Source organism: Dromiciops gliroides, chromosome 1, assembly GCF_019393635.1.
Source record: "Dromiciops gliroides isolate mDroGli1 chromosome 1, mDroGli1.pri, whole genome shotgun sequence".
Taxonomy (NCBI): domain Eukaryota; kingdom Metazoa; phylum Chordata; class Mammalia; order Microbiotheria; family Microbiotheriidae; genus Dromiciops; species Dromiciops gliroides.
Genome location: NC_057861.1, coordinates 335,907,861 through 335,924,436, shown reverse-complemented (window position 1 = coordinate 335,924,436; position 16,576 = coordinate 335,907,861). Strand labels below are relative to the sequence as shown.

Here is a 16,576-nt window from a genome sequence, read left to right as displayed (position 1 = left end):
GAATGACCAAAAGATACAATATTCACTCTCTGCAATGCCCATCCCTAAGTCAGTTAAATGTTTACTGCACAAATGCCTGCAGGGCACTGGAGGATCCATGGAAGGAGAGGGACAATAATCATACAGAATGAGGAGGGGTGGATGGTTTTAAATCTCCATCAGTGGAAGACGGTAGTGCCTACATCAATGACATCGTGGGTCCTTTGTAGCAGAGGGGGTGACTTCTAGGGAGGAACAAGGAAGAAGAGTGTTCCCAGTTTTTGGTTTGCTTTAATTCTCTGCTCCCCTTACAGAGCAGCTATCATCAGCTGCCAGAACTTCAGAATTTGAATGTCGAAAGGGACCTCAGTAGCCGTCCCATCCAATCAATACCCCAAAAGAATCTTCAGTTCTGGACCATCTCCCCCACTCCCCTGATCTTTCTTTCTCTTCAAAACCCAAAGTGGCAGATTGGAGCAGATGATGAAGGTTGGAGACACGTGGATGCAATTTCCTTCCTCACTTTCCCACAGCCCTGCAAGGCCCGGAAAGGGACAAATACTCAGCCAGATGGTACTTCTTTGGTCACTCCCTTTACCAAGGGCAGAAGAGAGAGACTTCCCACTGACTTACCGCATGGTACACAAAGGTTGTCAGTAGGAAGCAAAGAGAGGAAGAACGCTTACGTCACAGCCCCGGATGGCATCCATGGCCAGCAAGTCGTTCCCATGGCGAAGCTGGAATTTGACCATCTCCTCGGCAGCTCGCAGGTCACTAAGCTCCTGCTCCTGAGTCTTAGTGCATTCTTTGATCATGTCCTTTAGCAGCAGGGCATACTTGCTCATCCTCTGGATTGGTTTAAGCAGGTAGGAGGCTAGGTCCATCTTATCGCCGAGGTCTTGCTGCTTGTTCTAAGAGAATGTCAAAAGAGCGAAGACAGGTTAGTTCCGTGGTTGCCAATTCAGGGCCATCAAAACATCGATCACCTCCTGACATTGGGTGTAGGCTTCCCTGGATGGAGTAATGAAATGATAATTACTTTAAAGAAGGCATTCCCGTGGCTGATAAGCAAAGCATCGGACTGTGGTTTGTTTTTGCTGTATAGTGCATACATCCCAAATTGTTCTTCCTGAAAAAGAAGAGGAAATACAATTTTTAGGTGAAGTCAATAAACATTTACAATCATACAAAACATAATCGGCTTCCAAACTGGAAATGGACTAGGTTTTTTTCCGTGACTGTCATCATTGTCCCATGAAATCCTCTAGGTGGTACTCTTGGCTTAGATGCACTTGAGAGTGGAACTTCAAGCCCTTTGCAAAGTTTTTGTTCTCAGTGATTCAACTTAACGTTTCATTTAAAAATGCCCCAGGCATCCCAAATCTAGCAGGAGAGCTTTGGAAACCATCCACTTAGTATTGCATACACAATTCCAAGAACTCTAGTATTCTTCTTAAACAACATGATGTGGGAAAAACAGGAAAAATGCAGTACTTGTGACTCAGTGGGGAAGTCAGGGAAGAGACACTAGTGGTTTATGGTGAAAACTCTGACTGATGGCTTAGATACAAAGTCCTCTAAAAACAAAAATTCACATTGTTATTTGTGATTATTATGCAATACAGAAATTGCAGTTTGTGGACAATAATGGTATTTTTTGATGACCTGAAAGGATTTTTCAAAGGGGATCTTACTGATCTTTCTAACACTTATTATTAGTGGATTTATGTGTATGATAATAGTATATCTTGGTTAATATATGATGAGCCAAGAGTTTATCTACCTAAACCATTATCAGCATAGATGTTCCCATGAGATCATTACTATTTTTTCCTCCCAAGAATGCTTTTTTCTTTTGTATCTTTCTATAGAACCTAGTGGAGCAGCTAGGTGGCACAGTGGATAGAGTGCCACCCTGTAGTCAAGAAGACTCATCTTCCTGAGTTCAAATCTCAGACAGACACTTGCTAGCTGTGTGACCCCAGGCAAGTCACTTAATCCTATTTGCCTCAGTTTCATCATCTGTAAAATGAGCTAGAGATGGAAATGGCAAACCACCAAATTATCTTTACCAAGAAAACCCTAAACGAGGTCACAAAGAGTCATATAGGACTGAAAAATGACTGAATCACAAATAGTACCTACTACAGACATATGTTGAAAAGCTATATTAATCAGTTTGGTGAAAAACATGATGTTGGGCAAAAAACATTAAGTGGGGCAAACTGAGTCCACACCCACAATGCTATAAATGGGATAGCAGTTGAATGATATTACAGGAAGTTTTGTGACTTTGCAGTAAGGTTTTTTTTTGGGGGGGGGCAATGTGGGTTAAGTGACTTGCCCAAGGTCACACAGCTAGTAAGTGTCAAAAGTCTGAGGCCGGATTTGAACTCAGATCTTTCTGAATCCAGGGCCAGTGCTTTTATCCACTGTGACACCTAGTTGCCCCTGCAGTAGGGTTTTGCCATAACACATTAATGCTGTTATTACAAAATGATGGTGGTGCAACCTCATATTGGGGGACCCACAGGTGGTGTTATGCTAGAAGAGGCACTTAGTACATACCAGTTAGTTAATTAAGTAATTTTCCCCATTCTGAGGTGCTAAAAAGCAGATTCAAAGCAAGTTCATTCAATGTAGTTCACTCTAGCCCCTATATCAGGACAGGATGAGTCTGTTTAGAGAACAGGGTATATTCCTTGGAGCTTTTTTGTTCTCAGACGAAAATGATCCTGATTTTCAAAGGGTTAAAATAAATGAGGGTCAGGGGCAGCTAGGTGGCACAGTGGATAAAGCACCTGCCCTGGATTCAGAAGGACCTGAGTTCAAATCCAGCTTCAGACACTTGACACTTACTAGCTGTGTGACCCTGAGTTCAAATCCAGCTTCAGACACTTGACACTTACTAGCTGTGTGACCCTGGGCAAGTAACTTAACCCTCATTGCCCTGCAAAAAACCAAAAAAACCCAACCAACCAAAAACCCCCAATAAAATAAGTGAGGCTTAAGCCCATACAAGAAAACATTTGAGCTCCATCCTCTTATTAGGGAAGAGTCCTAGGACTTCTATTGTTTCTCTCTCAGTGGGGAATAAGATTCATTCATTCTTATTGTGACTCTGGACCCTTCCTGGATTTGGAAAAGGTCTCTTCTTAGGCATAGTACTACATTTGATTTGGGGCAGCTAAGTGGTACAGTGGATATAGTGCTGGGCCTGGAATTAGGGAGACTCATCTTCCTGAGTTCAAATCTGGTCTCAGACACTTACTAGCTATGTGACCCTGGGCAAGTCACTTCACCCTGTTGGCCTTAGTTTCCTCATCTGTAAAATGAATTAGAGAAGGAAATGACTTTTTTTTTGCCAAGAAAACCCCAAATGGGGTCATGAAGAGTCAGACATGACGGAAATGACCGAACAACAACAAAAATTGGATTCAGAGCAGTAGCTGCAGATGAAGAGCAATGGGGAGCCGGTATCTTGAGAGTCGTCTTCAGGGGAAATCATTGCTCTATTCAACACAAACCTTTGCATTTTGGAAAATGGATCCAAGAAGTCACATTGTAAAATCTTAACACTCCGCCCCCCCACACCCTCTTGTAACCCAATTTCATGGTATGTCCAAGAGGGCCATACTTGAGTATGGTACGTAGTGTGTGAGCGATGATTATGAAGTGACATACCTTGCTTCAGGTGAGATATTTGTAAAGTGCTTAGGAAACGTTGTCCTTGGGGAAACATCTACCTTTTCATCTGATGATGCTATTGTTAAAAATATCTCCGGGACTTAGTCTTTTGCAATTGTCTTCAGAGCCTGTGCCACCTTCTTTGCAATACCCTCCGTGGTGGCAAATATATAACATGTAAGAAAGGGATTTGATTTTTGGAAACAGCCCCAAATTACATGCGATCAAATCAGCCTGGCACTTTACAGAGTTAAATGGCTCTGGATTTAGAGGACCTGTGTGCAAATCCTGCCACTGATGCCTGTTACTTGTGTGTAAGCTTGAGCAGATCACAACCTCCCTGGACCTTGGGGTTGGATTATATCTCTCTATCTCTATCTCTGTTTCTGTCTCTATATCCATATATAGTCTTCTGACAACAGATCTATGGTCCTATAAGCTGCTGATTAAGGTAAATGATCAAGCTCACTAGTGCTGTGTTTGGTTTAAAAACAAAACACAAACACATCATGGATCTAAAATTAAGAGGCTGACTTTCTTGTGGGCCTTCAAAACTGGCTCTGAAAACCATTCCTATTCCCCTCCCCATAAGTTTTCAGGGAGAAATATCTCAGCAGCTTGTATCTATTTGTAGAGGCTAAAAAATACATATTTGTAAAGGCAGAATAATAAAAAAATATTCATTATTAAATTCCAGATCTGGTGTTCTGTTTATATTTATTCTGAAAGATGATCATTTGTAAGAGCTTATGTAGGTCAGCCACTCATAAGTAGCTGAGCCTGGAGTTCTGTGGCAAAATAAAAGATGGGGAATTCAAAAATATTTTCATTTACTCAAAGGTATGAATGATTCGTAAGTGAGCTATCTTGTTTAAAACCAGCTAGAGATAGCTGGCTTATAATTGTGACCCCTCCACTAAGTAATGGTGTGACCTTAGACAAGTCATTTAACTTTTCTTGGCCTGTGAAATGAGAAAGCCTTAGAGAGGTTCCCCCCTGCTCTGTGACTTGATGAAAGAAGTCATTCAATCTGCCCACTAAAATGATTAACTTTGATAATTACAAGCCAATTCTTAATGAACAAGTGTGCTTATTGTTTTTTCCCCTATGAGATGCGAGTCTTTCGTTTTTGGCTAGAACACATCTTAAATTTTGCCAGAGCTCCCAAATCATAGATCTAAATTCCATCATTAGTTTATTATTTTTTTCCATCATTAGTTTATATCATAGAGTCACAAATAAAAGTGAGTCATTTCCAAGGATAGTTTTTGTGCACTTAAAAAATGGTTTATTGTCTAGGGAAGAATAAATTACATTGTGGGTAAATAGATTTGTCTTTTATTTATTTAATTTTAAAAAACTCATTCAAATTATTTTTGGTTTTGGGGAGGAGGTCTGATTCCAAATAGGAATATAACCATAGGATTATGGAGTTAGGGCTTGAGTTTAGAGGTTGAATCCAACCTTGTAATTTTACAGATAAGGAAACCAAGGCACAGAGGGGTTGAATGATTTATCTAGAGTACCACAGCTAATAAGTGTCTGAAGCAAGATTCACTCCCAAGTCTTTCTTACTCCAAGTTCAATACTCTATGCATTAGACCACAATTTATAGCTAAAGTAACAAGAGTCATTGATTTAGAGGTAGATGGGATTCCAGAGGCTACCAATTTACTCTTTTCATTTTAAAGCTAGGTGGCATGGTAGATAGAGCACTGGGCCTGGAATCAGGAGGACCTGAGTTCAAATTCAGCCTCAGACACCTACTAGCTGTGCAACCCTGGGCAAATCACTTAACTGCTCTGTGCCTTGGTTTCCTTATCTACAAAATTACAAGATTGGATTCAACCTCTAAACTCAAGCCCTGGGAAAGTAACTTAACCCTCTTTGCCTCAGTTTCCCTATCTGTAAAATATGAGCTGGAGAAGGAAATGGCAAACCACTCCAGTATCTTTTTTTTTTTTTTTTGGTGAGGCAATTGGGGTTAAGTGATTTGCCCAGGGTCACACAGTTAGTAAGTGTTAAGTGTCTGATGCTGGATTTGAACTCAGGTCCTCCTGAATCCAGGGCTGGTGCTCTATCCACTGTGCCACCTAGCTACCCCTACCACTCCAGTATCTTTACCAAGAAAACCCCAAAGGGAGTCCTGGAGAGATGTCCATGACTGAAATGACCCAACACACATTTTACAGATGAGGAAACTGAGGTCTAAAGAAGTAGAAAAAATTTGCCTAATGTCACACAGGTGTAGGCCCTCATGACCTGGACGTTTGCAGTAGGCTGCTGTTAGCTGGTCTCCCTGCCACAAGTCTCTCCTCATTCCAGTTCATGCTCCACTCAGCTGTCAAAGTGATCTTCCTAAAATGTAGGTTTAACTATGTCACCTCCCAATTCCATTAAGTCCAGTGGCTCTCTAGCACCTCCAGGATCAAACATAAAATCCTGTGGCATTCCAGGCCTGCCCTCCCCCCTTCCAGTCTCATACTCTCTCTCTCTCTCTTTTTTTTTTTTGTCAAGGCAATGAAGGTTAAGTGACTTGCCCAAGGTCACACAGCTAGTGTCAAGTGTCTGAGGCCAGATTTAAACTCAGGTCCTCTTGAATCCAGGACCAGTGCTGTATCCACTGCGCCATCTAGCTGCCCCCACGCATACTCTCTCACCACCTCACTGTCCCTCCACCAAGATGTTCCTCACAACTGGGCACTTTCCCTTGCTGGCCCTCATGCCCAGACTGTCCTCCTTCCTGGTTTCCTCCAAATCCCAACAAAAATCCCACCTTCTACAGGAAGCCTCTCCCAATCCTCCTTAATGCTAGTACCTTCCCTCTATTGATTATTTCCAATTTATCTTGCAAAGAACTTGTTTTTACATAGCTGTTTGCATATCATTTCCCCCATTAGATTGTCAGCATCTTGAAAGCCGTGACTATCTTTGGCCTTTCTTTCTATCCCCAGTGCTTAGCGAAGTGTTTGGCACACAGTAGGTGCATAATAAATGTTTTCCGAATGGTGACATAGTCATTATGTAGCATAGCTATTATTTGAATTAGGGTCATCTGATTCTAAATTCAGTGTTCTTACCTCTGTCCCTTTGTGATTCCCACTCCCCACGCGCTTAGAAATACAGCTTGGTTAATGCTAACAGTGGTTCTCAGTTGTACTTTGCACAGAGCAGATTCTCAATAGACATTTATTGATTTGATATGATTCCCAGTAAATGCCAAGACTACTTAGGGCCTGCCTCTAAAATCACTTACACCTGGTAGTAGGGAAATGAATTCTAAATTCCACATTAAACAGTCTAAATCCTGCCCTTGGGAGGAAGCCTATATTCATCTAGGAAACAAAGGGAGCTGCTCTAGCAGCACTATATCTATTTTTATAACTAAGTGTCTTATTCATCAGCCCTCAAGGGCAGGGGTTTAAGTCTTCTTGGTCACATCTGATTCTCATTTTATATGAGTGTGTGGCTGGGTTTACACAGCATAATGAAGTCGAGAACTGAGCATGTATCACGACCAATTCTCATTCAAATATTACACTGTTTTCTTAATTACTTCGCTAATTCAGGAAATGTGAAATCTGCCTGGGTGATTGGAGTGAGGTGGAGGGCATGTATTTCTGAGGTTTGGCTCACTACATACATATTCAATTTCTTGGAGAAAGAGTAATAAGGCATGGAGATTGTCACTGCCACCACTCTGACAAATTTTCATTAGTGATTCTCAGGTAGAAGGTGGAACCTGCCCCCAGTTGTATGGCTAAGTGAGCCAACAACTCTTCTTGGCCCTTGCTGGGCTTTGTTGGGTCTTTTGTCAAAGCAGTTCAGTACAAATAATGCCACTCAGTTGTGTTGGTTGCTACATATACAGATAGAAGTCATTTATTAGCATTTGTGAAAAATCACCAGTATAGAAATTCTGTTAGGACTATTGAAGAGAACAGAGGGGAGAAAAGGGAAAATAAGCTGGTTGAAAATCAGTGCAATTTCCTGAGGATAGTGGTTGGGTAGAGGGCACAAGTGGAGGAGTTTATGGATATTAGATTAGGGTGAGTCATATGGTGGTCACTATGCCTCCTGGCTTACTTGGTTTCCTTCAATGCTCAGTTCAAATATCACTTTCTGCCTGATGTCCACCCCCTTCACCTAGACCATATCCCCATCTTCCAACCAGTACCTCACTGCCTTCCTTCTAAGATTACTTTGATTATATACTATTTACATGGCACATATCTTATATGTACAACTTTATATGTATATGTATGTATGTACGTGTGTATGTATGTATACACACATATCCCCATTAGATTGTAAACTCTTTGAAGGCAGGGACTGTTTTTGCCTTTGTTTGACTTGGCCTGGTACACAGTGAGAACTAAATAAATACTTGTAACTGATGGGGCTCTGGGAGAGGACAGCTATGGTGGATCCTGAACTTCTGTGTTCATACCACATTAAGGTCCATGGAAGAAATGTGAGATTTGGACAGATACAGATGAAGAACACTTCTTGAGAAAGATCTATCTTTTCTATCCACTTCAGCTGACATTTATTAGGCACCTGTGGTATATAGAACACTGTGCTAAGTACTAGAATACACACAAAATCTTGACAGATTATTTTGTCATGGAGTTTACAATCTGGGAGGGGACTATGTCCCATACAAAAATTACCATATTATTAAGGGCAGGGATTGTTTTTTGTTTGTTTTTCTTTTTTGTTTTTTGCCTTTTTATCCCTAGCCCTTACCACACTTTATGGCACACAATTAATGTTCACTAAATGCCTTTTCATTCATATACTTATACATGTACTTATACTTCTTATATATGTATATATGTATATTCCTCTTAATGGAACATAAACTCATTGAAGAGAGGGACAATTTTGTTTTTGTCTTTTTGTCTCTAGCACCTAGGACAGTATCTGGCCCATAGTCAGTGCTTAATAGATGCTTGTTGATTGATTGATCGATTAATAATTTTATGTGAGTCCTGAATCCTAAACACTTCTTAACTCTAATCATGTTATAGAACAAAACTCTTTGGGGAAGTGAAAGGATATTGGGCTTCCTTAAATTAGCCAGACTGCCCAGGAACACAACTGTGTCATACAAAGGTCTAGCTACCAAATGGGGCCTAGGATAGGATAAAGAATGATAACAAATACAATGATGGTTTTCAGAAGAGAGGTTCAGAGAACCATGGAAGAGGAACCTTTAAGAGATTATGACATTTTAGCTAAGATGAGGTGGAGAAGCAAGGGCTTCTTTTGTCTAGCAGTGGTGATGGACTAGAGGTGTTGAGGGAAGGGTAGATGATACAGGTTAAAAAACATACTTCAGTGGGGCAGAGAGGAGTTTCAGAAAGAAGTGTCACATATAGTTATCCTAGCAATCCACATTGATAATAATAACTAGCATTTATTTAGTTCTTTTGGGACTGCTAGGTGGAGCATAGTGCAAAGAGTGTTGGACCTCATCTTCATGAGTTCAGATCTAGCCTCAGACACTTACCAGCTGTGTGACCCTGGGCAAGTCACTTTGCCCTGTTTGCCTCAACTTCCTCATCTATCAAATGAGCCAGAGAAGGAAACGGAAAAACACTCCAGTATCTTTGTCAAAAAAAACCAAACCCCAAATGGGGTCACAAAGAGTCAGATGTGACTGAAAAAAACACCTAAATGACAACAACGTTTAATTCTTTAAAGTTTGCAAAGCACTTTTCTTAGATGATTTAATTTGATTTTCACAATAATCTTGTGAGGTAGGTGCTACTATTATCCCTATTTTCCTGATTAGGAAACTGGGACAAACAGAGATTAAGGGACTTGCCCAGGATCACACAGTAAATGTCTAAGAACTCAGGTTTCCTGATTCCAAGTTCAAGAGTCTACTCACTGTTTTACCAGAGGCCCTTGGGAATGGAAGGGTTGGAAAATGGAAACTATTTTGTCAAAGTACATGAGCTGAATTTTATAAATGGCAAAGGGAAGTACTAGTTGGTAATCACAGAGCTGGGTGATATTATTTTTGAGGCTTTGGAGAGGTCTTGTTGAAGAAGAGAACAATGAGACCAAGGGGTGGACTTCTCCTAACCCACCTAAAGACAGTCCTCAGATGTGCGGAACTGAAACCTCTGTCCCAAACCATCCTCGTTCAAATTCCCTTCTACATATACTTAGTATCTTTTTTTTTTTTTCAGGGCAATGAGGGTTAATTGACTTGCCCAGGGTCACACAACTAGTGTCAAGTGTCTGAGGCTGGATTTGAACTCAGGTCCTCCTGAATTCAGGGCCAGTGCTTTATCCACTGAGCCACCTAGCTATCCCCCTTCTACATATACTTACGCTCATGTAATCCTAATCATGGCTACTACATGGCAAAGGCTCCATAAAACATTGGGAAAGGCAATTATTTTAGGAAAGACTTTCTACCCAATTATTTCCCTCTAACCTTCAGGGAGGCCTGGAAGACTCTCCTGAAGTCTCTTACTTTATCATCTCCAGCTACCTTAGAGACAGTGTGAAGGGAGTGTGGTATAAAGGATAGCAGAGAACTGGCCTTGGAATCAGGAATGACCTCACTTCGAATTCCACTTCAGAAAGTCACTAGCTATGTTTTCCTAGGCAAGCAAGCTGTCTAACAGATCTGAGCTCCGGTTTCCTCATCTGCAGAATATCACATGGTTGTTGTGAGGATCACAAGAGAAAATGTATAATAATGGGCTTCCCAAATCTTAAAGGGTGACATAAACATAAGCTATCATTATTATCTGAACCAAAGTCTCACAGACAAGCTCTGAGGCTGAAACTCCGGAATCCAGAAACCACAGTAATTGTCATGATCAACATTAGAAGATTTCTAGGGGGGCAGCTAGATGGCACAGTGGATAAAGCACTGGCCCTGGATTTAGAAGGACCTGAGTTCAAATCCAATCTCAGACACTTGACACTAGCTGTGTGACCCTGGGCAAGTCACTTAACCCATCCTAAAATTCAGATCTTTAAAAATTAAAGGGGCATCTAGGTGGCACAGTGGATAGAGTACCAGCCCTGGAGTCAGGAGTACCTGAGTTCAAATCGGGCTTCAGACACTTAACACTTACTATCTGTGTGACCCTAGGCAAGTCACTTAACCCCAATTGCCTCAAAAAAAAAAAAAAAAAGAAAAGATTTCTAGGGATACCCTGTAATAACGTAATATTCTCCAACAGAAACAGCTAGTGAATAGGGTGTTTGGGGCCCCTTTTCCTCCACCCTTAGAAAAGAGGGAATAAAAAAGAAAAAAGTCCTGAGGGCAAGAAAAATGGAAACTATTAAATTTTTTATTAATTTTTAATTTTTTTTAATTTTTAAATTTTTTTTGCGGGGCAATGGGGGTTAAGTGACTTGCCCAGGGTCACACAGCTGGTAAGTGTCAAGTGTCTGAGGCCAGATTTGAACTCAGGTACTCCTGAATCCAGGGCTGGTGCTTTATCCACTGTGCCACCTAGCCGCCCCCATAATTTTTTTTTTTTAAAGGAAGAAAAGTGGGAAACATGGTTGCAAATAAGCAAAAGTAGATTTGTGGTTTTTTTGTTTTTGTTTTGCAGGGCAATGGAGATTAAGTGACTTGACCACAGTCACACAGCTAGTAAGTGTCAAGTGTCTGAAGCCGGGTTTGAACTCAGGACTTTCTGAATCCAGGGTCAGTGCTTTATCCACTGCGCCATCTAGCTGCTCCTGTTATTTTTTTTTTTTTAAGTATAGGCAATGGACCTGTGATTTCACTCATATAGGGCCCATCCTGGTAGGAAAAATCCCCCCTAAAATGTAAGTTGGAGCCTTCCCTTCAGCCTAAAGGTCACACAGGTCACATAGCTAATAAGTGTCTGAGGCCATATTTGAAGTCAGGTCTTCCTGACTCTAGGCCTAGCACTATATGTACTCGGCCACTTAACCACCCCCTTATTACTAATCAAGAAAATGTTTTCAGAGCCCATGACTTAGTACTAGAATTTCTATTTTTTTAAATAGAAAGATGTTAACATCTGAAGCAGCAGTTGTTTGTAGGACACATGTGATTCCTGGGGAGGGGAAGGGAGAAGAAGAGATATTAGATTTTGGTTTCCTCAGAAAAGCTTCCATTTTGACATTGTATGCATTTGGTGCCTGACAACCTAGAAGCTTTTCTTATATTAGTAATGTTACCTGGGCCACCTGCTATACTTCATTTATTAATGGGACTTGTGCTGTTTTCTTCTTGCTTAGCAGACCCTGGTCTCTAACATACCACTAAGGAGCTGACAAAAACACCCCTAGTCATTTTCCCTTTCTCTTTCCTTGGTTCTTGGCATTCTCATTAGGCTTTTGCTAGGGGGTGGAGGGCAGTCAGGGGACTGCCATCTCTCAAAGTCTGTTTTCACATTCCCAAGCTCAGCATGGTGTTGGCATTGCTTCTCGAGCACTTTCTCTATGTTTTACCGTTCAAAGAGCAAAAAAACAATAGTTCCAAACAGTGCATGTCATTATTCTCCTACATCTCAATAGAATGGGCGCCCGAATGCCAATGCATGGCTCTAGCCATCACTCACAGTGGCCTTACTTACTGACCTCTATGAGCTTCAAAAAATGGCTGTGGTTTTCTTTGACAATCATTGGAGGGGAATTGAAGGGAGGTGTGTAGTTCTTGACACATTCTATATTACTCAAGATATTAGAGAGGGACATTAATAAGCATAAGCTCATTAATCTTATTATCCTCCTTATTATCCTCTATGGGGATGGGAGAACTGAGTGTATCCATTTGTTTCTACTCTGTCTTACCCAGATACCAACAGTAAGAGCAGGAAATAGCATTAGAACTTAGGGATGAAGTGGATGAGTTGTGTGTGTGTGTGTGTATGTGTGTGTCGGGGGGCGGGGTGGAGTGGGAGGGAGGAATAAGAAATACGACTGTAGAGAAGTCATGAAATGGATGGAGTTTAAGAATCAGACAATCTTAGAACGCGAAGGAATGTCATAAACCATGTAGTACAACTTTTACCCGAATGAATCCCCTCTGCAATGTCGCTGACAAAGGCTCACACAAGCTCTGCTTGAAGACCTCCAGAGGCGCCCCATTCCACTTTTGAATAGGATTTGATTGTTAGGAATTTTCCCTTATATTTTAGCAAAGTTCTGTCTCTCTACAATGTTAACCAGTTGTTTTACTTCAGCTTTCTGGGACTAAGTAAATTTAGCCTAACCCTCTTCCACATTATAGTATAAGCTCATTGGGGTGTGTGTGTGTGTGTGTGTGTGTGTGTGTGTGTGTGTGTGTGAATTTTATAATCTTTTATTTTTGTATCTCCAGTACCTAACACAGCAGCTGCCACAAGATAACATAATACATATTTTTTTGTATTGAATTAGATACTGGAAGGTAGATCCCTCATCCCCATGTAAATCTTCTCTTCTGCCAGATAAAAGTGAATAGTTCTTCCCATCTATGCTTGTATGTCATAGTTTTGAGTCCCCCCTCAAATGTGGTGCCAAGAGCTGAGCACCACACTCCAGATATGGTCTGAACAGGGAAGAGCAGAATGAGATGATCACCTCTTTGGTAGCCTAAAATCACACCACTAATTTTTGGTTTTATTTGTTTTGGTTATGTCATCAATTGTTTGACTAGTATCGAGTTTGTAGACCTGTAAATCCCTCAATTCATTTTCATTTGGGCTGCTCTTTGATTATCTCTCCCCTATCCTGTACTCACATAGTTAATTTCTTTTAGAAATCTGATAGGAGAGGAGAAGGTATTATGAAGAGATAGAGTAGGACTCTATTCTTTCCTTGGCCACATTGTGTTGGTGCAGACAGGTGTAGACCATAGATTTATCCCTATGAAATTTCAACTTATTAGATATGGCCCACTATTTCAGCCTGTCAACATCTTTTTGGATCTCCCTTTTGGCTTTTTAGTTTTTGAGGCCCAAATTCTTTTGTCTTGATCTGTTTCAACAAAAGGTAATAGAGTAAGTTAATGGCAAGAGGAATATTGGGATTATTTTAATAAAATGATCCATAAATATTGAGTATTACTATGGTAGAATAGGGTGAGGAGTCCTTAGCTTGTTTGAATGAAAGATCAAAAGTATGGAATTATATTAAAATTTTGAAGACTAGTCTTCAAAACTTAGAGCAGGATGACATGCATCCTCTTATGCAAATCAAATATTACTTCTTCTTCTTCTTTTTTTTTTTTTTAGTGAGGCAACTGGGGTCAAATGACTTGCCCAGGGTCACACAGCCAGTAAGTGTTAAGTGTCTGAGGCTGGACTTGAACCCAGGCACTCCTGACTCCAGGGCTCTATCCACTGCGCCATCCAGCTGCCCCTCAAATATTGTTTCTTGAAAAATTCTGTGAAACTTAATTAACTTGCTCTGTTTGTACCTAATACTAGGCTTTCTAAAAACAAACTTTTAACAGGAACATTATGATGAAAGGACAAAAGAGACAAAAAAAAATTCTAATGGTCCTAGGATAGAAAATGAAGCCCCTTTCCAATTTGAAGAATCATAGGTAGGCTCATAGATTTATAGCTGGAAGGAACCTCAAAGGTCAGGAAGCCAGCTAGTCTAATCTACTGCTTAGCAATGAGAAAACAGAGACCTGGGGAAATTAAGTGACTTAACCAGAAGGTGAACTGAATTGAAGGCAACCATTCCTCTATCATTAACCTGAGCTTTTCAAGACTTTAGCTGCCATGTTAATGTGCAGAGACCATAGAGTACAATTCTGGATTGGGAGAAGCAGTTGTGTCAGCAAGTGGGCTAGCTCACAAATGAGATGACTATGAAAGCATTTTGAAAACCATAAAGTCCTATACAAATCTACAGCATTTTTCTTATTTTTGTGGACAAGGCACTAGGAGGCCAGCAGCAGGGAAATCCAAGAGACTGCATGCCTCCTTCATCCCTCAGATGCTGAGTTTGGGGGACTTTATGACCAGAGACTCTTTGTTTAAGTGTTGGGAGATGAACTGTACAATTGGTTTCATTTACAAATGTAGTCAGTATATACTTTTTTTTTTTTTTTTGCGGGGCAATGGGGGTTAAGTGACCTGCCCAGGGTCACACAGCTAGTGTTACGTGTCTGAGGCCGGATTTGAACTCAGGTACTCCTGAATCCAGAGCCGGTGCTTTATCCACTGCACCACCTAGCTGCCCCAGTATACACTTTTTTTCCAGGTTACCAAAGACTTTGTGTGGAATGTTAACTCTCTGATGATGAAGGAAAACACTGAGAAGCATTATTTCCTTCCATTGGAACCCTCCCCTCCTTCTTGATTTTAGATGACCAAGCTAAATAACATTTTAGCTTTCCCCAAAGAGTGTGGTACTAGATCCTGAACAAGCCTTTTGGAAGAACAAAAACTTAGTTTTGGTGTCAGACTTTTTGGTTTGACAACAGTGTTTGCCTCCTGTATATGTTTCCTGACAGTGCAGTGTTTCTATCCCAAGCATCTGAAAAATTCAAATTCACTGCTGTGGGCATACAGGAATATCCAATGTCCAAGAGGAATTTTTAACACTGGGAAGGTCTCCTAGGACATTCATTAGCTAGAGGTATGTCCTTAGTGAAACTCAGGACAGGTAAGGAATACAGCAATTCCCTTGGTAATCATAACAACCAGCTAGCTGCAGACACCTGGACTCTTGGGAGGACCAACCCTTCCTAGGAAGGGGAACTTACATGTCTCAGAAAACAGTGGCTGACAGGCAAGGGGTAGTCTCTGCAGTGTTCCAGCTCTTTTAGAAAATACTGACAGTGGAAATCATAGAGCTTCTCCAGGTTCCCAAAGATTATGTTGCGCTTCCCTCGCAAGTCCTGGGGCAGGTCCATTCTTTCCATTTCTGGAAAATAGTTGTCGATGATATATCCTAAGGATCTAACATATTCCCTTTCAGTGGTGATCATTTCATCCATTATATGTTGCACTTTATTGCTGGAAGACACAGAACAGCAGCTGTTTTGAACATGGACAGGTCATGACAATGTCTACTCAGCACTCAAGCATGGCGAGGGGGTACTTGGCTGCAGTCAACAGTGGCTTGGCTTTGGGTTTTAGAAAAGAAATTTTATTTAACGTTATATATGTCATACAAAAGAACAAAAAACAGGCTTAAAAACCCTAGTGTTAAAAAAAAAAGCAATCAGAACAGAAGTGTGGAGGTAAGCTGGGTTATGGATTGGTCACATGGTCAGAAAGATACTCTTTCCATTCAGTTCTTCCAGTTTTCAAAGAATGAATAATTCTAAGCAGTAAAATATTCAGAGTCTTAGTAGATGACCTTGGTTTCCCTCCCTTCCCCCAAGATACCTCAGAATAGAACCAGGATAGGGTTTGTGGGTACTCTAAGCAAGGATGAAATTAGCCTTACCTCTTTGTCTACTTCTCCCCCCACTTGAAAAATTAAATTCCTCTATGCTACTCAGAATAAGTCATCATGACATAAATCCCCATATCCCATGGATAATGGCATTAAAAATATGTGCATTTATAAAAAAGTATTCCTTAGTGCATCTTGCCTAGTTCTTGGAGTTGCTTTTTGTTTATTTGTTTTGTTTGTTTTTTGTTTGTTTGTGGGGCAATGAGGGTTAAGTGATTTGCTCAGGGTCACGTGGCTAGTAAGCATCAAGCGTCTAAGACCAGATTTGAACTCAGGTCCTCCTGATTCCAGGGCTGGTGCTTTATCCACTGTACCCACCACCTAGCTGCACCCCCTACAGTTGTTTTTTTGAGGTAGGGAAACAAGAAATGGTAGAAAGTGAAAAAGCCTTATTTGGATTTGGAAAGATCTTTCTGTGGCAGGAAAGTTTTCCATATTACTTATAAAAGGTAGTATTGGCTTTTCCCCACCCAACTGTAAAAGACCTGCTGGAAAT

At 40.9% G+C, this 16,576-nt stretch overlaps 1 protein-coding gene across 1 annotated transcript in view; it reads right to left on the bottom strand.

Moving 5' to 3' along the window:
- PLEKHG4B (pleckstrin homology and RhoGEF domain containing G4B) overlaps positions 1–16,576 on the bottom strand; it is a 220,467-nt gene that overhangs the window by 20,744 nt on the left and 183,147 nt on the right. Inside the window, exons 15-17 of the mRNA XM_043979602.1 lie at positions 15,383–15,635; positions 1,019–1,108; positions 666–890 (exon numbers count right to left, since the gene is read on the bottom strand). Coding sequence (XP_043835537.1) covers positions 666–890; positions 1,019–1,108; positions 15,383–15,635 — 568 coding nt within the window. The remainder of the gene's footprint in view (positions 1–665; positions 891–1,018; positions 1,109–15,382; positions 15,636–16,576) is intronic.